This window comes from Protomyctophum parallelum (assembly GCF_964188405.1).
Source record: "Protomyctophum parallelum genome assembly, chromosome: 6".
Taxonomy (NCBI): Eukaryota; Metazoa; Chordata; class Actinopteri; order Myctophiformes; family Myctophidae; genus Protomyctophum; species Protomyctophum parallelum.
This window is the reverse complement of record NC_139701.1, coordinates 36866835-36882750: the sequence shown is the minus strand read 5'-3', so window position 1 is coordinate 36882750 and position 15916 is coordinate 36866835. Positions and strand designations below refer to the sequence as shown.

The 15916-nt window shown below is 41.2% G+C and overlaps 3 protein-coding genes across 5 annotated transcripts in view; 2 read left to right on the top strand and 1 right to left on the bottom strand.

The window, feature by feature from the left end:
- Positions 1-6698: 6698 nt before the first annotated feature.
- Positions 6699-9976, top strand: tmem221 (transmembrane protein 221). Its single transcript, XM_083768175.1, has 3 exons — positions 6699-7103; positions 7747-7832; positions 8614-9976. Exons 1-3 carry the CDS (start codon positions 6796-6798, stop codon positions 9165-9167), a joined length of 948 nt encoding a protein of 315 aa, XP_083624301.1. The 5' UTR covers positions 6699-6795; the 3' UTR covers positions 9168-9976.
- Positions 7529-15916, bottom strand: part of borcs8 (BLOC-1 related complex subunit 8) — a 60022-nt gene continuing 51634 nt past the window's right edge. The window contains exons 2-7 of one of the 2 annotated variants that reach the window (XM_083768173.1): positions 12122-12247; positions 11695-11807; positions 10662-10726; positions 10465-10572; positions 9990-10080; positions 7529-8291 (exon numbers count right to left, since the gene is read on the bottom strand). In XM_083768173.1, coding sequence (XP_083624299.1) covers positions 10011-10080; positions 10465-10572; positions 10662-10726; positions 11695-11807; positions 12122-12158 — 393 coding nt within the window. In that variant the 5' untranslated portion in view covers positions 12159-12247 and the 3' untranslated portion in view covers positions 7529-8291; positions 9990-10010. Of the gene's footprint in view, positions 8292-9989; positions 10081-10464; positions 10573-10661; positions 10727-11694; positions 11808-12121; positions 12280-15916 lie in introns of those variants that run through there. The other variant, XM_083768172.1, reaches the window with a different exon arrangement.
- Positions 12529-15729, top strand: rfxank (regulatory factor X-associated ankyrin-containing protein). Of its 2 annotated transcripts, XM_083767155.1 has the most exons (9): positions 12529-12555; positions 12616-12711; positions 12873-13004; positions 13987-14052; positions 14159-14259; positions 14406-14531; positions 14675-14741; positions 14831-14911; positions 15612-15729. In XM_083767155.1, the coding sequence occupies exons 2-9, from the start codon at positions 12621-12623 to the stop codon at positions 15662-15664; spliced, it is 717 nt and encodes a 238-aa protein (XP_083623281.1). In that variant the 5' UTR covers positions 12529-12555; positions 12616-12620; the 3' UTR covers positions 15665-15729. The 2 variants fall into 2 exon arrangements, with proteins under 2 accessions (XP_083623281.1, XP_083623282.1); XM_083767156.1 differs by lacking the exons at positions 12529-12555; positions 14831-14911 and having other exon boundaries at positions 12604-12711.

Genomic DNA, 15916 nt, shown 5'->3' with positions numbered 1-15916 from the left:
CCTCACAAAGTACTGCATGCTGCTATACAACATATGTGACACACTGTATGTCAGAGAGGCAGTGAGGGAGTGAAAGTGGAGTCAGAGAGACAGAGGCAGACAGAACAAGAGAGAGAGAGAGAGAGAGAGAGAGAGAGAGAGTGGTGAACATATTTAGTGTGTTGGATTAAGGAAGTGTCAGGTCCTGGGGATATGCACACTCAAGTATTTTGCAGACTTTGGGTTATACGCTGCATTTGTATTGCTGAACATCCCTAAACAAAGTAGTAGCAACCATTAGCACCATTCAGGTGATTGAATAATTTGTTTTTGAGGCAGGTCGACTCCCAGCAAATGCTTCGTGGTCCCCTTCGTAGTGCTCCATTGCACTGTGCTTCATTTATCAGTAGTGATAGATAAAAAGGGTCTTATTTGTTTACAAACTAATGTCCAGTGGTCAAGGTCTCATATTCTCCTGAACTTTGACCCAGGCCGGATTCATAATTGTCACCTTATGCTCCAGATCATCATTTTACTCTTAACCTACTGCCTGTTGTTCTCCTTATCATCTATAATGTCATGTCATTCATATGTTTATGGTCAAAATATGTTTTCATCTGTCCCATTTCATATCTTGTTGACTCCTTATTCAGTCACCATGCTCCTTATTCAGTCTCCATGGGGTCTGCCTTCAGCCACAAACTTTCAATACTGTAGGCGCTGTTTTTAATTTGATATGCAGCTGCTGTGTTATCAGTCTAGTTTGACCTTGGCCTAGTAACTTGGTGCAGGGAAAGAAGTTATCTACAGGTTGCCTGGCAACTCCTGCCTAGGCGCTGCCGCTCTCCAGGCCTCAATGGGCATCAATGACTGAACCAAGGAAGATGAACTCTGCGTCGCTACGCCATCCTCATCATCTAGGCGTTGGACTAATAAGAGACGGCCAACACTGGTCTTGTCATCTGACATGGCGGACATGAAATATCTACAGCCAATGAACTTTATATCAACAAATCTGACGTGATCTGCAGTATTTAGCCTGGAACAATACTGTGAAGAGTTCAGTTCGGTTCCGGAGTTCAGCTTCGGTGATTCATTTGGAATCAACAATTGATTATTCTAAATTATGATTGTAAATACTATTATTCTGAACCTGTAGCACATTCTCTATGTAAATTGACTTTATACCTACTAAAAGAATTGTTAAACCTTAAGCTCTCTCCGAACGTTATTTCATCCTGCCTCCAAATCATTTTTTAAGGTATGTTTCTATTTTTGGTACAGTGATGGTCATTTACAGGGCTACTCACAAATTTTTAAGGTAAATACAGCACGGTATTTAATTGGTAACCATGCGGAGTTATTGAAGTTATAGATTTACAATGTTTTCTAAATTATACAGTCCTTCCTTTCATTATAAAAGATGGATCCTATTTAAATGTATCCATCAAGTAGGTAAACAACACACTAACTGCTGTGAGCAGCCAGAGCTAACATACTCTGGGGGACCCCATGGCTATGCATGCGCACGTACATGGCCACACACATGCATGCACAATTGCGCATATGATAATAATCAGCATTGTTTTTTTGTTATGATATATTTTTTCTTACATTTTTTTATCCCATGATTTTGTAACCCATTTTTCACCTGAGCGCTATACTCTCCCTGTGCCAACCTGAGGTCATAGTAAGTAAGTAAGCCTTGGTTATGGCAGGAGCCTATCTCCTGTTTCTGTAGTGTAAATAAGGCAGCTTGATGTACAAGTACACCCCCTGGACATGATGCTAGTATGTCACAGGGACTTGCCCCCGATCCAACCCTTGATGCCGATCGAGTGCCAAGCAGGGAGGCACTGACTGAGTCCCATTTTTCACAGCCTTGGTATGACCCTGACCTCCCAGTCCCAGGGTGGACACTGGACAGTCTAACCACAAGGCACAGATGAACTGAGCTCATGCTAGCTTCAATGCATGATGAGTGGCCACTCCTCATGCCACTCCTTATCTCCTGACAGGGGGTAGTTTCCCCGGTAGGACGTAGCACGTGGAAGGAACACACTATTACAACCAGTTCCTGCATGTTTTTTGTGAGGGTACCTACCCTAGGGGACACGGGGAGAACATGCAAACTCCACACAGAAAAGACCTTTCGCCAACCCCATGGACGGATTGGGCTGATGGAGGAGAGAACACACCTCCAGCGTCCCCAGCAGAAATCGAACTCAGGACCTTCTAGCTGTGAGGCGACAGTACTACCAACAACACCCCCATGGTTCTATGCCTCCACCAATCTGTATACATCGGTGTCTATCCACTGTATCCAGACTCATAGCCTAGTCATTTTCTTGCAACCAAAGGTCGCAGTTAACTATGGAATCGTACATTTCTCAAACCCTATAGATCTCCATTATATGAAACTGACCTGTTCTGACATTCCATATGTTGATCCTTCCCCATCCATCCTTCCTCTTCGATGTCTCCCTTTTGACTGATACCTGTCCATTTAAACTCTAGACGGGCCTGCCCCAAAGTTATTAGTGCAGCCGCGCCTGGCAGCCGGCGAAAACTAGAGTTCTCAACAGGCCAGAAAATTAAGATTAAGATGCCAAAGCACCAGCGCTCGCCCAGCAGTCTGCTGTCACCCAGGCGGATGCGTGCACGAGACCTTGCCCTCAGACGTCTTACTGGTATGTAGAGAATGAAGAGTTTGAAGGAATTTAATTAACATGTTTTGTGACATCATTTCCCTTGACCCTTTGACCACCTTGGTTTCAGTCACATTATCCTTGAAGTCAAATGTCATGAAATTCCCTGTGTTGCCTTTTTGACACTCTTGAGAGCTATTGCGTGGTGCGTCACAAGAAAAGTAATGCATTTGGGTTCCGTCTTGAGTCTTGAGGAATAAATATACGAATATAGGCTTTTATTTATTTATATGTTTATTTAACAGGGACAATACAAAAAACAAGTTCAACATTTTAAAATGTGCTTAACATAAGTGTTCGCACCTCTGGCCTGACTTCAAACAATGTGTTTGATTTGCACCTTTGTGTTTTCACAGATAAGTCAATAATGAACACATTTTTTTGATAAAAATAAAATCTACAGACAATAGCCATAATGAGGCAAATGTTACTGTATAGCAGATGCCTTGACGACTGAGTTTGACACAAAGGTGATTTTAATACACAGTATTGAATATAGTCAAGCAGCCGCCAAAATGACATTATATGAAACTCTTCTACTGTACTTGTGTGAGTTGGCTAAGGGAAGGTCTGCTGTCAGCTTAGCCTTAATAGATATATTTAGAGGTCTTGACTATTTGGGGATGTGATACAATTCATGCAGTGCTCCTAAAATATTGTAGGGACACACATTATTAATGTAACAATCAGACCCTGCTCTCTCTTTGTCACATTCACATCACATACGCACGCACGTATGCATGCATGCGCGAGCGCACTCACTCACACACGCACGCACGCACGCACACACACACACACACACACACACACACACACACACACACACACACACACACACACACACACACACACACACACACACACACACACACACACACACACACACACACACACACAGAATATGCACCTTGCTTGGAGAGTTTACTTTTCATAATTTGTCTTTTTTTCCTCTCTTTTCCCTGAAAGCTCTCACTTCTGCTTTTGACTAGATCAGCTCCGGCCTTACAGAAGCATGTGGTAAGTCTGCACTCGCATTCAGAAATAGCCATCATGGTCAGTGGCTCAGTGCTGTGCATGTGTGAACAATTCTTCACATGGTGTACCTTTTATAGTTACATTCTTATCTACATCTCAATAAAATGAAGCTACGTCTCAACCTTAATTCTTACAGTCTATGGTCTCAACCCTCCAACTGACTGTCCACCATCTTACCACACACACACACACACACACACACACACACACACACACACACACACACACACACACACACAGACACACACACACACACACACACACACACACATACACACACACAGCACTATAAAAGATCTTAATTTTCTGGCCTGTTGAGAACTCTAGTTTTCGCCGGGTGCCGGGCGCACTAATAACTTTGGGGCAGGCCCGTCTAGAGTTAAAATGGACAGGTATCAGTGAAAAGGGAGACATTGAGGAGGAAGGATGGTTGGGGAAGGATCAACATGTGGAATGTCAGAACAGTTCAGCTCCATATATGGAGATCTAAGGGTTTGAGGTCAGATGTAGAGTTGCTGGCCAATATTGATGACATCAGGGATCTCCATATATGGGCTTAATATTGATGACATCAGGGATCTCCATGACCATCCCTGATGATGTCACTTGCCCGACCAAACAACCCACTGACGGGAAATGCACGATTCCATATAGATAACTGCGACCTTCGGTCGCAACCACCACTGCAACTCCAAACCCCTCAAACTTCAACAGAACAGCCAGTTCTCTGTAAGCCAACAGAGTTTAAAGGGATATTTCACCTTTTTTTTATTATCGTCTAATCATGCTTATGTGAACACCCCAGACAGTTTTTAAGTCGCTCTATTCAGTATTTAGATATTTGATATTAATTTTAGATGTCCCGACCCCTCCCTATACAAACCCATTGTAACTTCTAACTACATTTTAACTATGTTAGATTAATCGAAAACACCCGTCCTTTTTTCTGGGGACTGAAGTTGTCCTTCAAATACACGTGGTTTTTTTAATTACTGTTTTCATTTATTTTTAAATATTGTTTTGATTCTTTAGTCTCCTCCGTCACGCAGCGTGGTCAGCTGCCTCCTCCTCATTCTTTTCCAAAACAATATTTAAAAATCACACCCGTGTGAAGTGAGTGGTGCAACACAGTGTGGGGGTCCCCGGAAGTTCCAGACCCACAGGAACGCCCAGGGTTCCGCCCCGGTCCCGGCGAGCCGGCCTGTGTACGAAACGGTCATGACAGAGTTACCTTGTGGGGGTCCCTGGAACATCCAGACCCCCAGGAACGCGCCCAGGGGGCCGGCCTGGTTCCCGTGTCCGAAATGGTTGCGAAATGACAGTTACCGTGTGGGGGTCCGCACAGGGTCCCTCTACTGTACTCTACTGTACTGTCACACCCGAAATCATCATATACAGTTAATATGTGTGTGTGTTAGGTTGCGCAACAGTGACACTTGGTGCTAGCCTCACACAGCCAGGGACCTAGGGACCCAGGGGCAGGGACACACATAGCTGTCTATAGGAGTGGTTGTACCACTCAAAAAATAAATGGAGACAGTAAATGAAAAACCATGGCCCCCTCACGTAAAGAAAAAAGAACGGGTGTTTTCGATGAATCTATCATTGTTAAAATGGCGTTTGAAGTTACAATGGATTTGTAGGGGCAGCTAAAATGGATATCAAATATCTAAATACTGAATCGAGCGACTTAAACTGTCTGGGGTGTTCACATAAGCCTTAGTAGACTATGAAATTACCAAAAGTTTTTTTGAAAGTGAAATATCTCTTATAATGTGTCATGGTGTGGTGTGTTAATGGCCGGTGCCTATATATGCGTAGTTGCGTATACAAATCATCTAATCACATTAGGCCTACTACTAATTAGGATTAGCCTATTCAAGTATCAAGTAGACAGTTTTAACAGGAATATTCTAATAATAAATTATAATACATTTTATTTGTTTAATATGCACTTTATATTTGAAGCCAAATCTCAAAAGTGCTCAAAGAGAAAAAGAAGAAACTATAGGTCCTCAAAGCCAACCCGAGAGAAAACAGGCCAGGCTTCACCTGGCAAAAATAATTAAAATTATAACAGTAAAATCAGAATGTTATAAAGTTGATTATGTGCCCAACATTGTGAAAGTAGCCTACTAGGCCTATATATAGGCTACTGTAAAAGTAAATGTGTGTTGTTTCCAAGGCAACCTAGTGAAAAGTTAATTAGATTCAGAGTTGATACTTGAGCTGGCCTAGAGTTAAGAATGAAAGGGCTAGGCTGTGCAGTGGAATAACTCCAAGGTTGGCTAAATTCCTCAAAATGTGAGCTGTCAGGCTAATTTATGTACACTTGCTCCCCTCTATTTTCCAATTGAACAGAAACAATAATTCTGGATTTCAGTTGAGTGACATTGTAGTTGTACTGTCTATATTGGTGTATAAATGCTTATGTAAACATTGTCAAACATATCAATGTGTAAATATAGGCTAATCCGCAGATTATCTGTTGGATGTGGATTAATTTAACCGATCATCATATGTCATATGTTTCTTTTCAGTAAATTTTTCCTACGTAATAACACTTCCTAATAATAACACTCATAGGCAACACATTTCGACAATTTTCTTTTGGAAAGAAAATGTGTGAAATTCACATTTTAATAATTATAGACTAATAAGAATAAAAACATGGTACACTAAACACTATATGCCTAATAATACCGATTTAATTTAGTTTGTTTTGTTGAGGCAGTGAATGGACTCAGCTTCGTATTGTTGCCGAGAATCCAAGTGAAAAGTCCATTGTTGTGAAGTTTGTAATCTGGGGATTTAAAGCACATCACATGCTCAGGCAGAACGGTGCGTGCACACTCCACAACAGGCAAACAACAGCCAAATCCATAATCGGGAAAACTTTTCCTCTGCGGCACCAAGTATTAAACATTCTGGAGAGGCGACTGCAATGCTTACGACATTTATGGATTGGACGAGTAAATGTTTTAAGACTGGCGCTGCTGCTGCCTGCGACTGCGAATAGCGGAGAACGATTCACGTCGGAATAAGTTTTTTCTTTTCTTCCAAAGGACACTTGATGCGGCCTAAAATGACATACACCTACAGCCAGCGTTCACTGATGGTTTTAACTTTATTGGGGATTTTATCCGCCATAATGTCCGTTTTGTCGGTCATTCTTATATTCCAGCTTCAGTCACAACAGACGCCGGTGAAGGAATCTCCCCACTCCACCATCGTGCCAACTCATGTTTTGGCAGTTCTCTTGCCAGTTTCGACCGTTCTTTCTGCACTATCCCTTACACTCAACTTGAGCTCCGTTGTCGTATGCCTCATCCACAGCTATTTGACTACAGAGATATGCAGAGGAGAACAAGACACAGAAAGGTATTCACGCATAATGGTTCAGATTAAACGTGGTTACGTGGTATGTTGCGATTTGCAATAACTTGTGATAGTGTCATCATTGTGACTCAGATAGCCTACATGTTACATTGGCAGATTTGGCACTGTAGCAGGCCAATTATTTAACATAATAAATAGGCTAGCCTACATTTTAATTGAGAATATTTTAACCATGTCATGGAGAAATAAATAATACGTTTAATAATGTGTCGGTCAGGGTGCAGAAGCTCGACCCCCACCTCTGAAGTCCCTATGAATCCCGTCTAAACAATGACATTGTCCTCATTATGCAGCCAAAGCACGGCCCCTGGCTGTCCCTTTCCCACGTTGGTAGGGAGCCACCAGCAAGGCTTATATACAACCTTTATGGGGGGACATTCCATGGCTGTCTAAAGAACAACAAAATATATTAAAAGGTACTTTATTTTAACACAACGTTAAAGGCAGACATTGAGTCAGAAAATGATCATTCAAAAATGTCACAAAAGACTAAAATAAATAGGATGAATGCAATTCAGTGATACACTGGTTGTACACTGCTATGCATGAATACATTTAAAAACGTTTATAGGGTTTGCTTCATTTATATATAAGTTATAAGCACTCATTACGTTTTTCTCCACAGAGCAGACTGGTTTCTTCTGGACAGCAGAGCTGTACGGCATGTGGCTATAGGGTTATTCTGCTTGGGAGTTTCAGTGTACTTGGCAGGTAAGAAAGAAAATAATAATAATATTCTTTTTTTTAAAGTCTCTTTTTGTGCCACCAACTATATGTCTGCAGACCATAAGTCTGCACAGTGCACACTACAGTAAAATCCTGTGTTAATTTAACTCTTGAGAATGTAAAAAATGACCCACACATTTGGATCCCATGCATAAAAGCAGCTTACAAATTTGAGAGTGTAATGTTTAGATTAGATGTAAAACCCATGGCCTTGCCATGGCTCTTTATTCCACTGGGTGGCTGGGTGAATGTGTGTGGGGGCGATGACACTGAGGGCAGCTGTTCCATTGAGATGGAAGACCTCTTAACCCCACTTGTAGCTTTCAGCGGGAACAGAGCATGAATCTGCAGTAATACCACCTTCATCAACATAAGTCACATCACATCCCAGAGCTGGGCTTGTCGCCGCCATCCTTCAGCATGCCTGGGTCCATGGTCCTTCTCCTGCAGATTTGAAAAGACGATGAGTCAGCTTACACAAGCAGTCAGGCAAAACCGCCTCTTTGTTCAAAAACTAGGTTCTTTACAATTAATAAAAATAATGTATCGGTTGACTATATGCAATGTAACATGGCTGATGTTGCATAGAGCTGGGAGATCCAACTAAAAACAAAAGTGTTCCAATAAAGTTTAAAATGTTCATGCGTTGTAAAGTAGCCTCCTGAGTATATATATATATATATATATATATATATATATAAAAAAAATTAAACATTGGTTGTAAATAGCCTTTCTCTTTGTTTCTCCATCCTTTTTCTCCTTTCAGCAATGTCCATCTATATGCTCCTGATGTTTGAAGTGGAAACAGGCATCGCCAGTGCATGTGTCCTCTCCTCTGGCATCCTGACACTTCTGATTGTTGTAATCCACTCTCTGGTCAAAGCGTCACGTGCAACCAGGCTCTATGACAGCGAACGGCCAGACACCCTGTACCGGAATGAGCACGGAAGCAGCAATACACCCGTCCCCCGGCCCTGTGAGCTCAAAGTTGGTGTGGACAAACCCCGGGTACCTCGCGGCCAGTCTCAGCTCCTGCACCAGTTCTCCTACCCGCCATGTGCCACTGCTAAACAGCAGGAGCAGCAGCAGCACCACCACCATCAACAACAGTACTCCCCTCCTGGAGGGCCGCAGGGTCCTGCTAGCGATAAGGATGGCTATAGCAGTGGTGGTAGTTGTACTCGGATGCACAGGACCCTGTCTACCGAGTCTGGCTTACTGCAGGCCCAGACTGAACCCTGGAATGGGGTCAATAAAGAGATGAGAAGTGTGCTGGCGCGGAAGTCTGGGGTTTCCACAAAAGACTCTACTCTTGTGTGACCTGGAAGGAGCTGAGGGGCCGTTTAAAGGCACTGCCGGCTACTGTAAACAGAAGGAGACAGCTGAGGGGCCATTCACAGTACTGGATACTAGGGACAGGAGAAACTTGAAATATGTGTGGACTGATAGTCATAATCTCAATACAGACCTAAATACAAGTGCCAATTTAAAGATTTGAAAGTGAAAAAAATTGTTTCCCATGACCGATTGTAAATGCTGTTATGTCAACTGAGAATTTGACACCTTTTGTCTGGATCTGGTAGCAGTAAAACCGTAGAGAGATTTGAAAAGCGTTTACAGAATAATGTAATGTTGAGGTGATTGATCAAAAGAATGAAAAACTAACTACAGTATATTATATCAACTACATTTAGGCAGTTTTCATAGGCAATATAATATAAAAATGTTGAGCATATAAGGTGTAGTGATGAACTTTTAAGCATTTAAAAGTAAGTATTCATCTATTAATCAAATTGGTATAAGGTATCACTGATTAGTAACTGTAAAATGCTTTATTTTAAGGTGGCTTGTGAAATATACTTCCAAATATTAGTACACTACAGTATGTTTAATTCAATGTTATTATACATTATCAAGGTTATTATGAACACATTATTAATACAAAGTATTACCAGTAATAACAGACTGATTCTAGGGAATGTAACTGCACTCATTAAAACAATTATGCCAACAAATGACTAGATTCACTTAAAAGGGCACTCAAGTGCATGCATGTTTTGCTCATTTCCAAGTGACCGAATGGGAGCATGTTCTAAGTATAGATTTGAGTGTGATTGTGTCATAGCTGGAGGAACTACTAACCTTGTACACAGCCCCCGGGGGTCATGAGGAAGTGGATGGGGGATGTGAAGCAGGGGCAGGGGGACCAGGAGAGGGTGCCACATCATGTAAGCTGCATGCATGTGCCAGTGAGGAAATCAAATTAAAGGAAGACACAACGACAAAAATAAAATAAAATAATGCAAAAACTATAAGGAACAGACATAGTTAGTGATGAAAAACTGCAAGCAATGCAGGGATAATTTAACTGTCATGGCTAATGGTTCTCCAGTCCAAAACGAGAAGGAATCAAGTGAATGCATTTGTTTTTCTCTATGGTGCAAGAAATGAGAACAAACATGATTAAACACAAACTATATTTGAGTGGTTTTCTCTCCAAGTAGCCTACGTCTTCAAATGCGCATTTAGGATGAAGCAGGAAGCAAATACAGGCACTGAGATTTGACACTTTGGACACCATGGGCCTCATTGAAACAAGATCTCTGCTGCCTCCTACCTGCGTCCTTGAGAGTTGCCGATTTGCTCCCTTATGCTGATGGCTTGACGGAGGAGGCCGTCTATGCTTTTGAAATACAAGGTGCTGTTTGTCATGCTCTTCACGGCACTAGACACAAACAGATGAACAGTCAAAGTTGAGGTTGTAGGGTAGCTAATAAAAATCCTGAAATGTGGGAATTTAGCCATATTTCTTACCTGCATGCATACTCCACTGAGTAGATGGCTCCTTGGCTCTGTTCCTCCCAGCTCTGCATGTCTGTCTGTGGAAGAAAGCCAATATGAAAACTTAAAACTTTGCAGATACTGCTGTCTGTTGAACTCATTAACACAATGAGTGACACCTGCTGGACGAAAGTGGTATGGCCCTTGGGTGGTGATTTCTGGCCAATCAAATTATTGCTAACACAAACACACAAGGCTGGGCATAGCGCCCCTCAATAATAATAATGGTTTTCATTGTTTGTTTAGGAAAGAGGGAGAGAGAAGGGGAGAGACATGCAGCAAAGGTCATCATGAACGGGACTCAAACACGCAAAGCGCTGTCAGGCCATAGCCTGGCTAATAAGCCAGAATCAAATCACACTGTCGTGCGCCGGCAGGCAATTTCTTTTTGCCAACGGCTGATTAGTCAGGCCAGAGCCTATGTTGCATGCGCCTAGACCACTAGGCCAGCGGTCGCCCAGATGTCATTGTTTTTTACGTTTATCATGTTCTGTTCATGTACTGTAAAATGCCTGTATGTAATAACAACTGGTCATGACATCTGTGTGTGATGCATGTGCATGAATGGATGCACAAACAAATGAATGCACAAACTAACGTGTTCCTGGTTTAGGGGCTGAAAGTAAGAGTAGCTCTTATGTGGAAACAATGTTTCAGTGGTTGTTCCATTCATGCTCATTCTTTCAATGTATTTGCCCAGATAAACCTAGTGTCGTGCACCCTTCTTAACCCCAAAGTGCCCACTAGTGCCCAGAATGTTTTGGTGCCCACCTCTCCTGTTACCGTTTGGTAGGACACACTAGCTGAGTACTACTGCCTGAAGTTCAAAAGAGCAATATCTCATGGGAAAGCAAAGATATAGCCTGTGCTTTCTCCTGCGAAGACAGTCCTGAAGACCCAGCGTTCAAATCCTAATCCTGTGTAGACATATTAACACCCAGAAGGATTTTTGCACTGCGTAACTTTGAGTTATTTCCCATAACACGATGCTGTGTGTTTTAATTACCTTATGTTGCACAAGTTCTGGCAACGACCTCCTGACGTGTTCTTGCAGCCGATATAGGGCCACAGATGGTTCATTAGCCAGCACGTACATACTCTCCGTGAACTTGTCCGTCACTGTAGATCAGCGTTGTATATGTTTACAAATACAATGTATGAATAACAACAGTGAGTGATGACAAAACTGACAATTCTTTTAAATGGAAAACACTGCAGATGGTTGCCGAATGCCGACTGCAGTACCGCGAAGGACCACAATGGAAACAAGGCAAGGCTTTTTGTGTTATCCTAATAAGGGTTCGCGACTACGTTACCGCAATCCATTGTATAATCGTACGTCGTACCACAAACTGTTAATAAAGTATTAAATCAATCAATCACATTAAGGGACACGACCTACAAGCTGAAAACTAATATCGTAACTACCTTACCTCGTTTAACTTTCAACTGCATCTCCTGGTCTTCCATAATGCATGGATGCAATAAATCAAACCGCAGTTCGAGAGAAAATTATTATCAGCAAACACAAATTACACAATGGATTTTGGTCAGCTCAGCTCCTTCCGTAGTTTTGTTGTCATACAGCACATATAACATTCCGGAATGAAACGTGAATCTGAAAACAATAGTTCCTACGTTATTGTTCTTCAGTAGGCTACATAATCGCAATGCGATTTGGGTGAAATGTAACATTAGCTCAAAATGGTCTGGTTGGAAATGAAGTCGTTCATAGAGTGCAAATTAACAGTTTAATACATATATTTGTTTTAATTTATATGGATATTTAATTGCTACCACAATTAAACGTGTTTTTTCACAATTTACTTTCAGTTTTGACATCAGGAAGTTAGAGCAAATTAAACAGGTCGATGCTGCATTCACACGAGTTATAACTAAATCAAGTAAATTTCTATTTCCTCTGCAGTGATCATGGACTGCGTGAGCGATACAAAGTGTCGAGATGTCCCCAGTAATGAATTACAAGACAAAAGTCTTCTCGATACCAGCGAGAACACAGAAGGTAATTGTAGGCCTACCAATAATATCATTAACATGTCATGGAAATGTGTCACTTATAGTTTATTATTATTATTATTATTAATGTATTTCTCTCACTTTGTTAGTAGGTTTTTACTAAACCGTTAAATACTCTAACGGAAATTAATATTTCATTGTTAAAAGATATGTTTGTACTGGAGCTTGAGGTTACACCTCCCGAGACTCTGGTTGTGGATGAAGAAATTTTTATATACAACAGTCTCACCAACAGGCAGCGTGGGAACGAGAATACTCTACGCCCAGCAACATTAGACTGTGAGTAATATAGTGGCTGAAGCATGAAAATATTATATATTTCAACAAATGTGTAGCCTATAGCATACTAACTAATTATGGATGTTAATTTAACTCATATTTAGTTGAACACTAGACTATAGTGTACTGTGTAAATGTGTGTATAAAAATATGGGTATGAAATAATGCAATCCATCTCTGTACCAGCACACCAAGTTACCAACACATTTTGACAGAACAGGATATTATGTACCATCTAGTCTAGTTGTATTGGTAGACGAGATCTCAGTTTCACTACTCATGCAATCAATCTGTATGATTGTGTTAATACAATATAATTAGGTTGGCAACCATTGGCTCCCTACTTTCCCATTTGATACATTTACTAGACCTTGCAGGGTCTAAATAATTTTTATATTGATTGATTGATTGATTGACAATTTTATTGACAACGTTTACATGTACAGGAAAAAGCACATAGTTATACATCACCACCAAAGGGATAAATGCAAGAAAGCCAACGGCTTATTTCCATTGCAGTCCTTTAGTTAAAAATGAAACACAACAATGAATGTGAGTGTATGAGTGAGCGTGTCCATGTGAGTGTTTTAGGAATGTGTTATTATTATTAATAATATTATTTTTCTTGTGTGAGTGCGTATGTGTGCGTGTGCCTATATGTATGTGTACACAAGCGACAATGGGTACATGACACACATCGGGGGGATATGCAATAGTAAGAGGATACAGCATTCAATGTTACCATTTACTCCTCCGATGCTGTGTCAGGAAGGACAGTTACTGGTTGGCAATTATATAGTACAGTATTTCTCCTTGAATCCCGGGCATGACATGGAAGTTATGGATTGTAGCTTTAAATTAACCTTCCCAAATTTCCTGTCAAAGGGAGTTACTTGCCAAGAATACATCTATTCTTTTTGGCAAGCAATGCTGTAGCAACACAGAGTGTAAATTAGGCTTTATTCTTACTTGTTATCCCAAGCTCTATCCATACACCAGCTAGCAGCTCAGGGAGAGATCTCACAGGTCATTGGACACCTGAATAAAGGTGAGATACTTGGTGACATCTTCTGGGCAATATTACACAATGCAAATTATTTACCCTGATCTGCAGTATCATGTGTTTTATAAACGAGCTATGTTTTATTGTTTAGACAGTTCATTACTAAATAAACAGGATGAACGGGGCTTCACTCCCCTTATGTGGGCAGCGGCTTTTGGAGAGAAAGCAGTGGTTGATTTACTTTTGGAGAGGGTGAGTAATAAATTGAAGATTGTTCTTTTGTGTGGTAATGCGACCAGGAGTTGCAAGGCGTTGCATTGGCATGGTTGACCTTAAAACTGTTTTGTTGCATTGGTGTGGTACTGTGGTTTGGGCTTTGTTTGTTTGTGTTGTGTTAGAGGGCAGACCCCAAGATTATTGCCTTGGAACGAGAGAGTGCCCTAACCCTGGCTAGCTCTGGAGGTTTTGTTGATATTGTCGAGTCTCTACTTGGACATGGAATAGATATAAACACCTACGACTGGGTATGTTTACGACAGTCTCTAAGCGCCCCCTCCCAACACACACACACCATAATTTGTGAGACTACATTTTGACATCGAAGAGTAGGCCTATGTGCCTCTTTTGCATTTTTTTGTATGAAATATATAATATTCAACTTTTTCAGAATGGCGGTACTCCTCTCCTATATGCTGTACGAGGCAACCATGTCAGATGTGTGGAGGCACTTTTAGGTAGCATACGGTAGTATATATTAGAATTGTATTACAAGTGTTTGCTTCAATTATTCACTAATGGTCATCATTACTATACTGTATCTCAGCCAAAGGTGCAGATTTGACCATTGAGTCTGACTCTGGGTACAGTCCAATGGCCCTAGCTGGTGCTCTTGGACACAAAAAGAGTATGTACATTATTTTACAAACTAAAAAGTATGTTCTGTATTAGAAGTTACAGTGTAACAATGGCCTTGTGGTTAAGAGTGTCCGCCCTGAGACTGGCGTCATGTCCAGGGGGTGTACTTGTACATCAAGCTGCCTCACGCTACAGAAACAGGAGATAGGCTCCTGCACTAACCTCTCCTTGTCCAATAGGCACATTAGCAGCAAAGCGACAGGTCAAGCTGTCCTTCTCACCCATTGAGATGCATGTTAAATATAAATAATGGATCATTTCAGAAGCAAAACCTTCAAAGTGTCTTCCAAATCTAGTCAACCAGACCTGCAGTATAGGCTATGCACTGGGCAAATGTGCATGACATTATTTAAATAAACTAGAAATACGAGGAAATGACAGAGGGAGAAATCTACTTAAAGACCGCCCAGGCGCCCAACAGGAGTTTTCTTGTTGCACGGTAAGACTACGGTCATTAGTATTATTGCCATCACCTGGGTGGGTCAGTCGTGTAACTTTCCCGACGTTAAGCAATGTAAATGTTCAAAAACACAGCTATGCAAAATAACATTGACAGCTATGAGGTGGCGAAAGCTTGACCTGCATAGCAACAGTTGCTAAACTACTTGGATTGGCATTGGACAATCGCTTTTTGGAGTGGGATTTAGCAAGGGGCTAATTGTACTGTATTGTTTTTCTTTTTCTTTCAGTTCGGAAACTGTTGGAAGACCATATTCTGAAACTCTACAGGTCACATAAATGACACTAGACAATCCAGTCATAGCAGCAACAGCAGCCAAGTTGAAACACAACGTACCAAATAAATTGGTTATAGCACGTCTAGTCGTCTACATACCAAGTGCTGAGAGAAGATTGATCATGTCCTTTATAAATGCGTTGTCACTTGTCAGAGATCAACATGTTATGAAGTTCAATTTTATATAAGGATGCTTTTATTTATGAATTTGATTGTTTATATCTGATTTCTTTATGTAAACAAGTTGCAAATTAATTT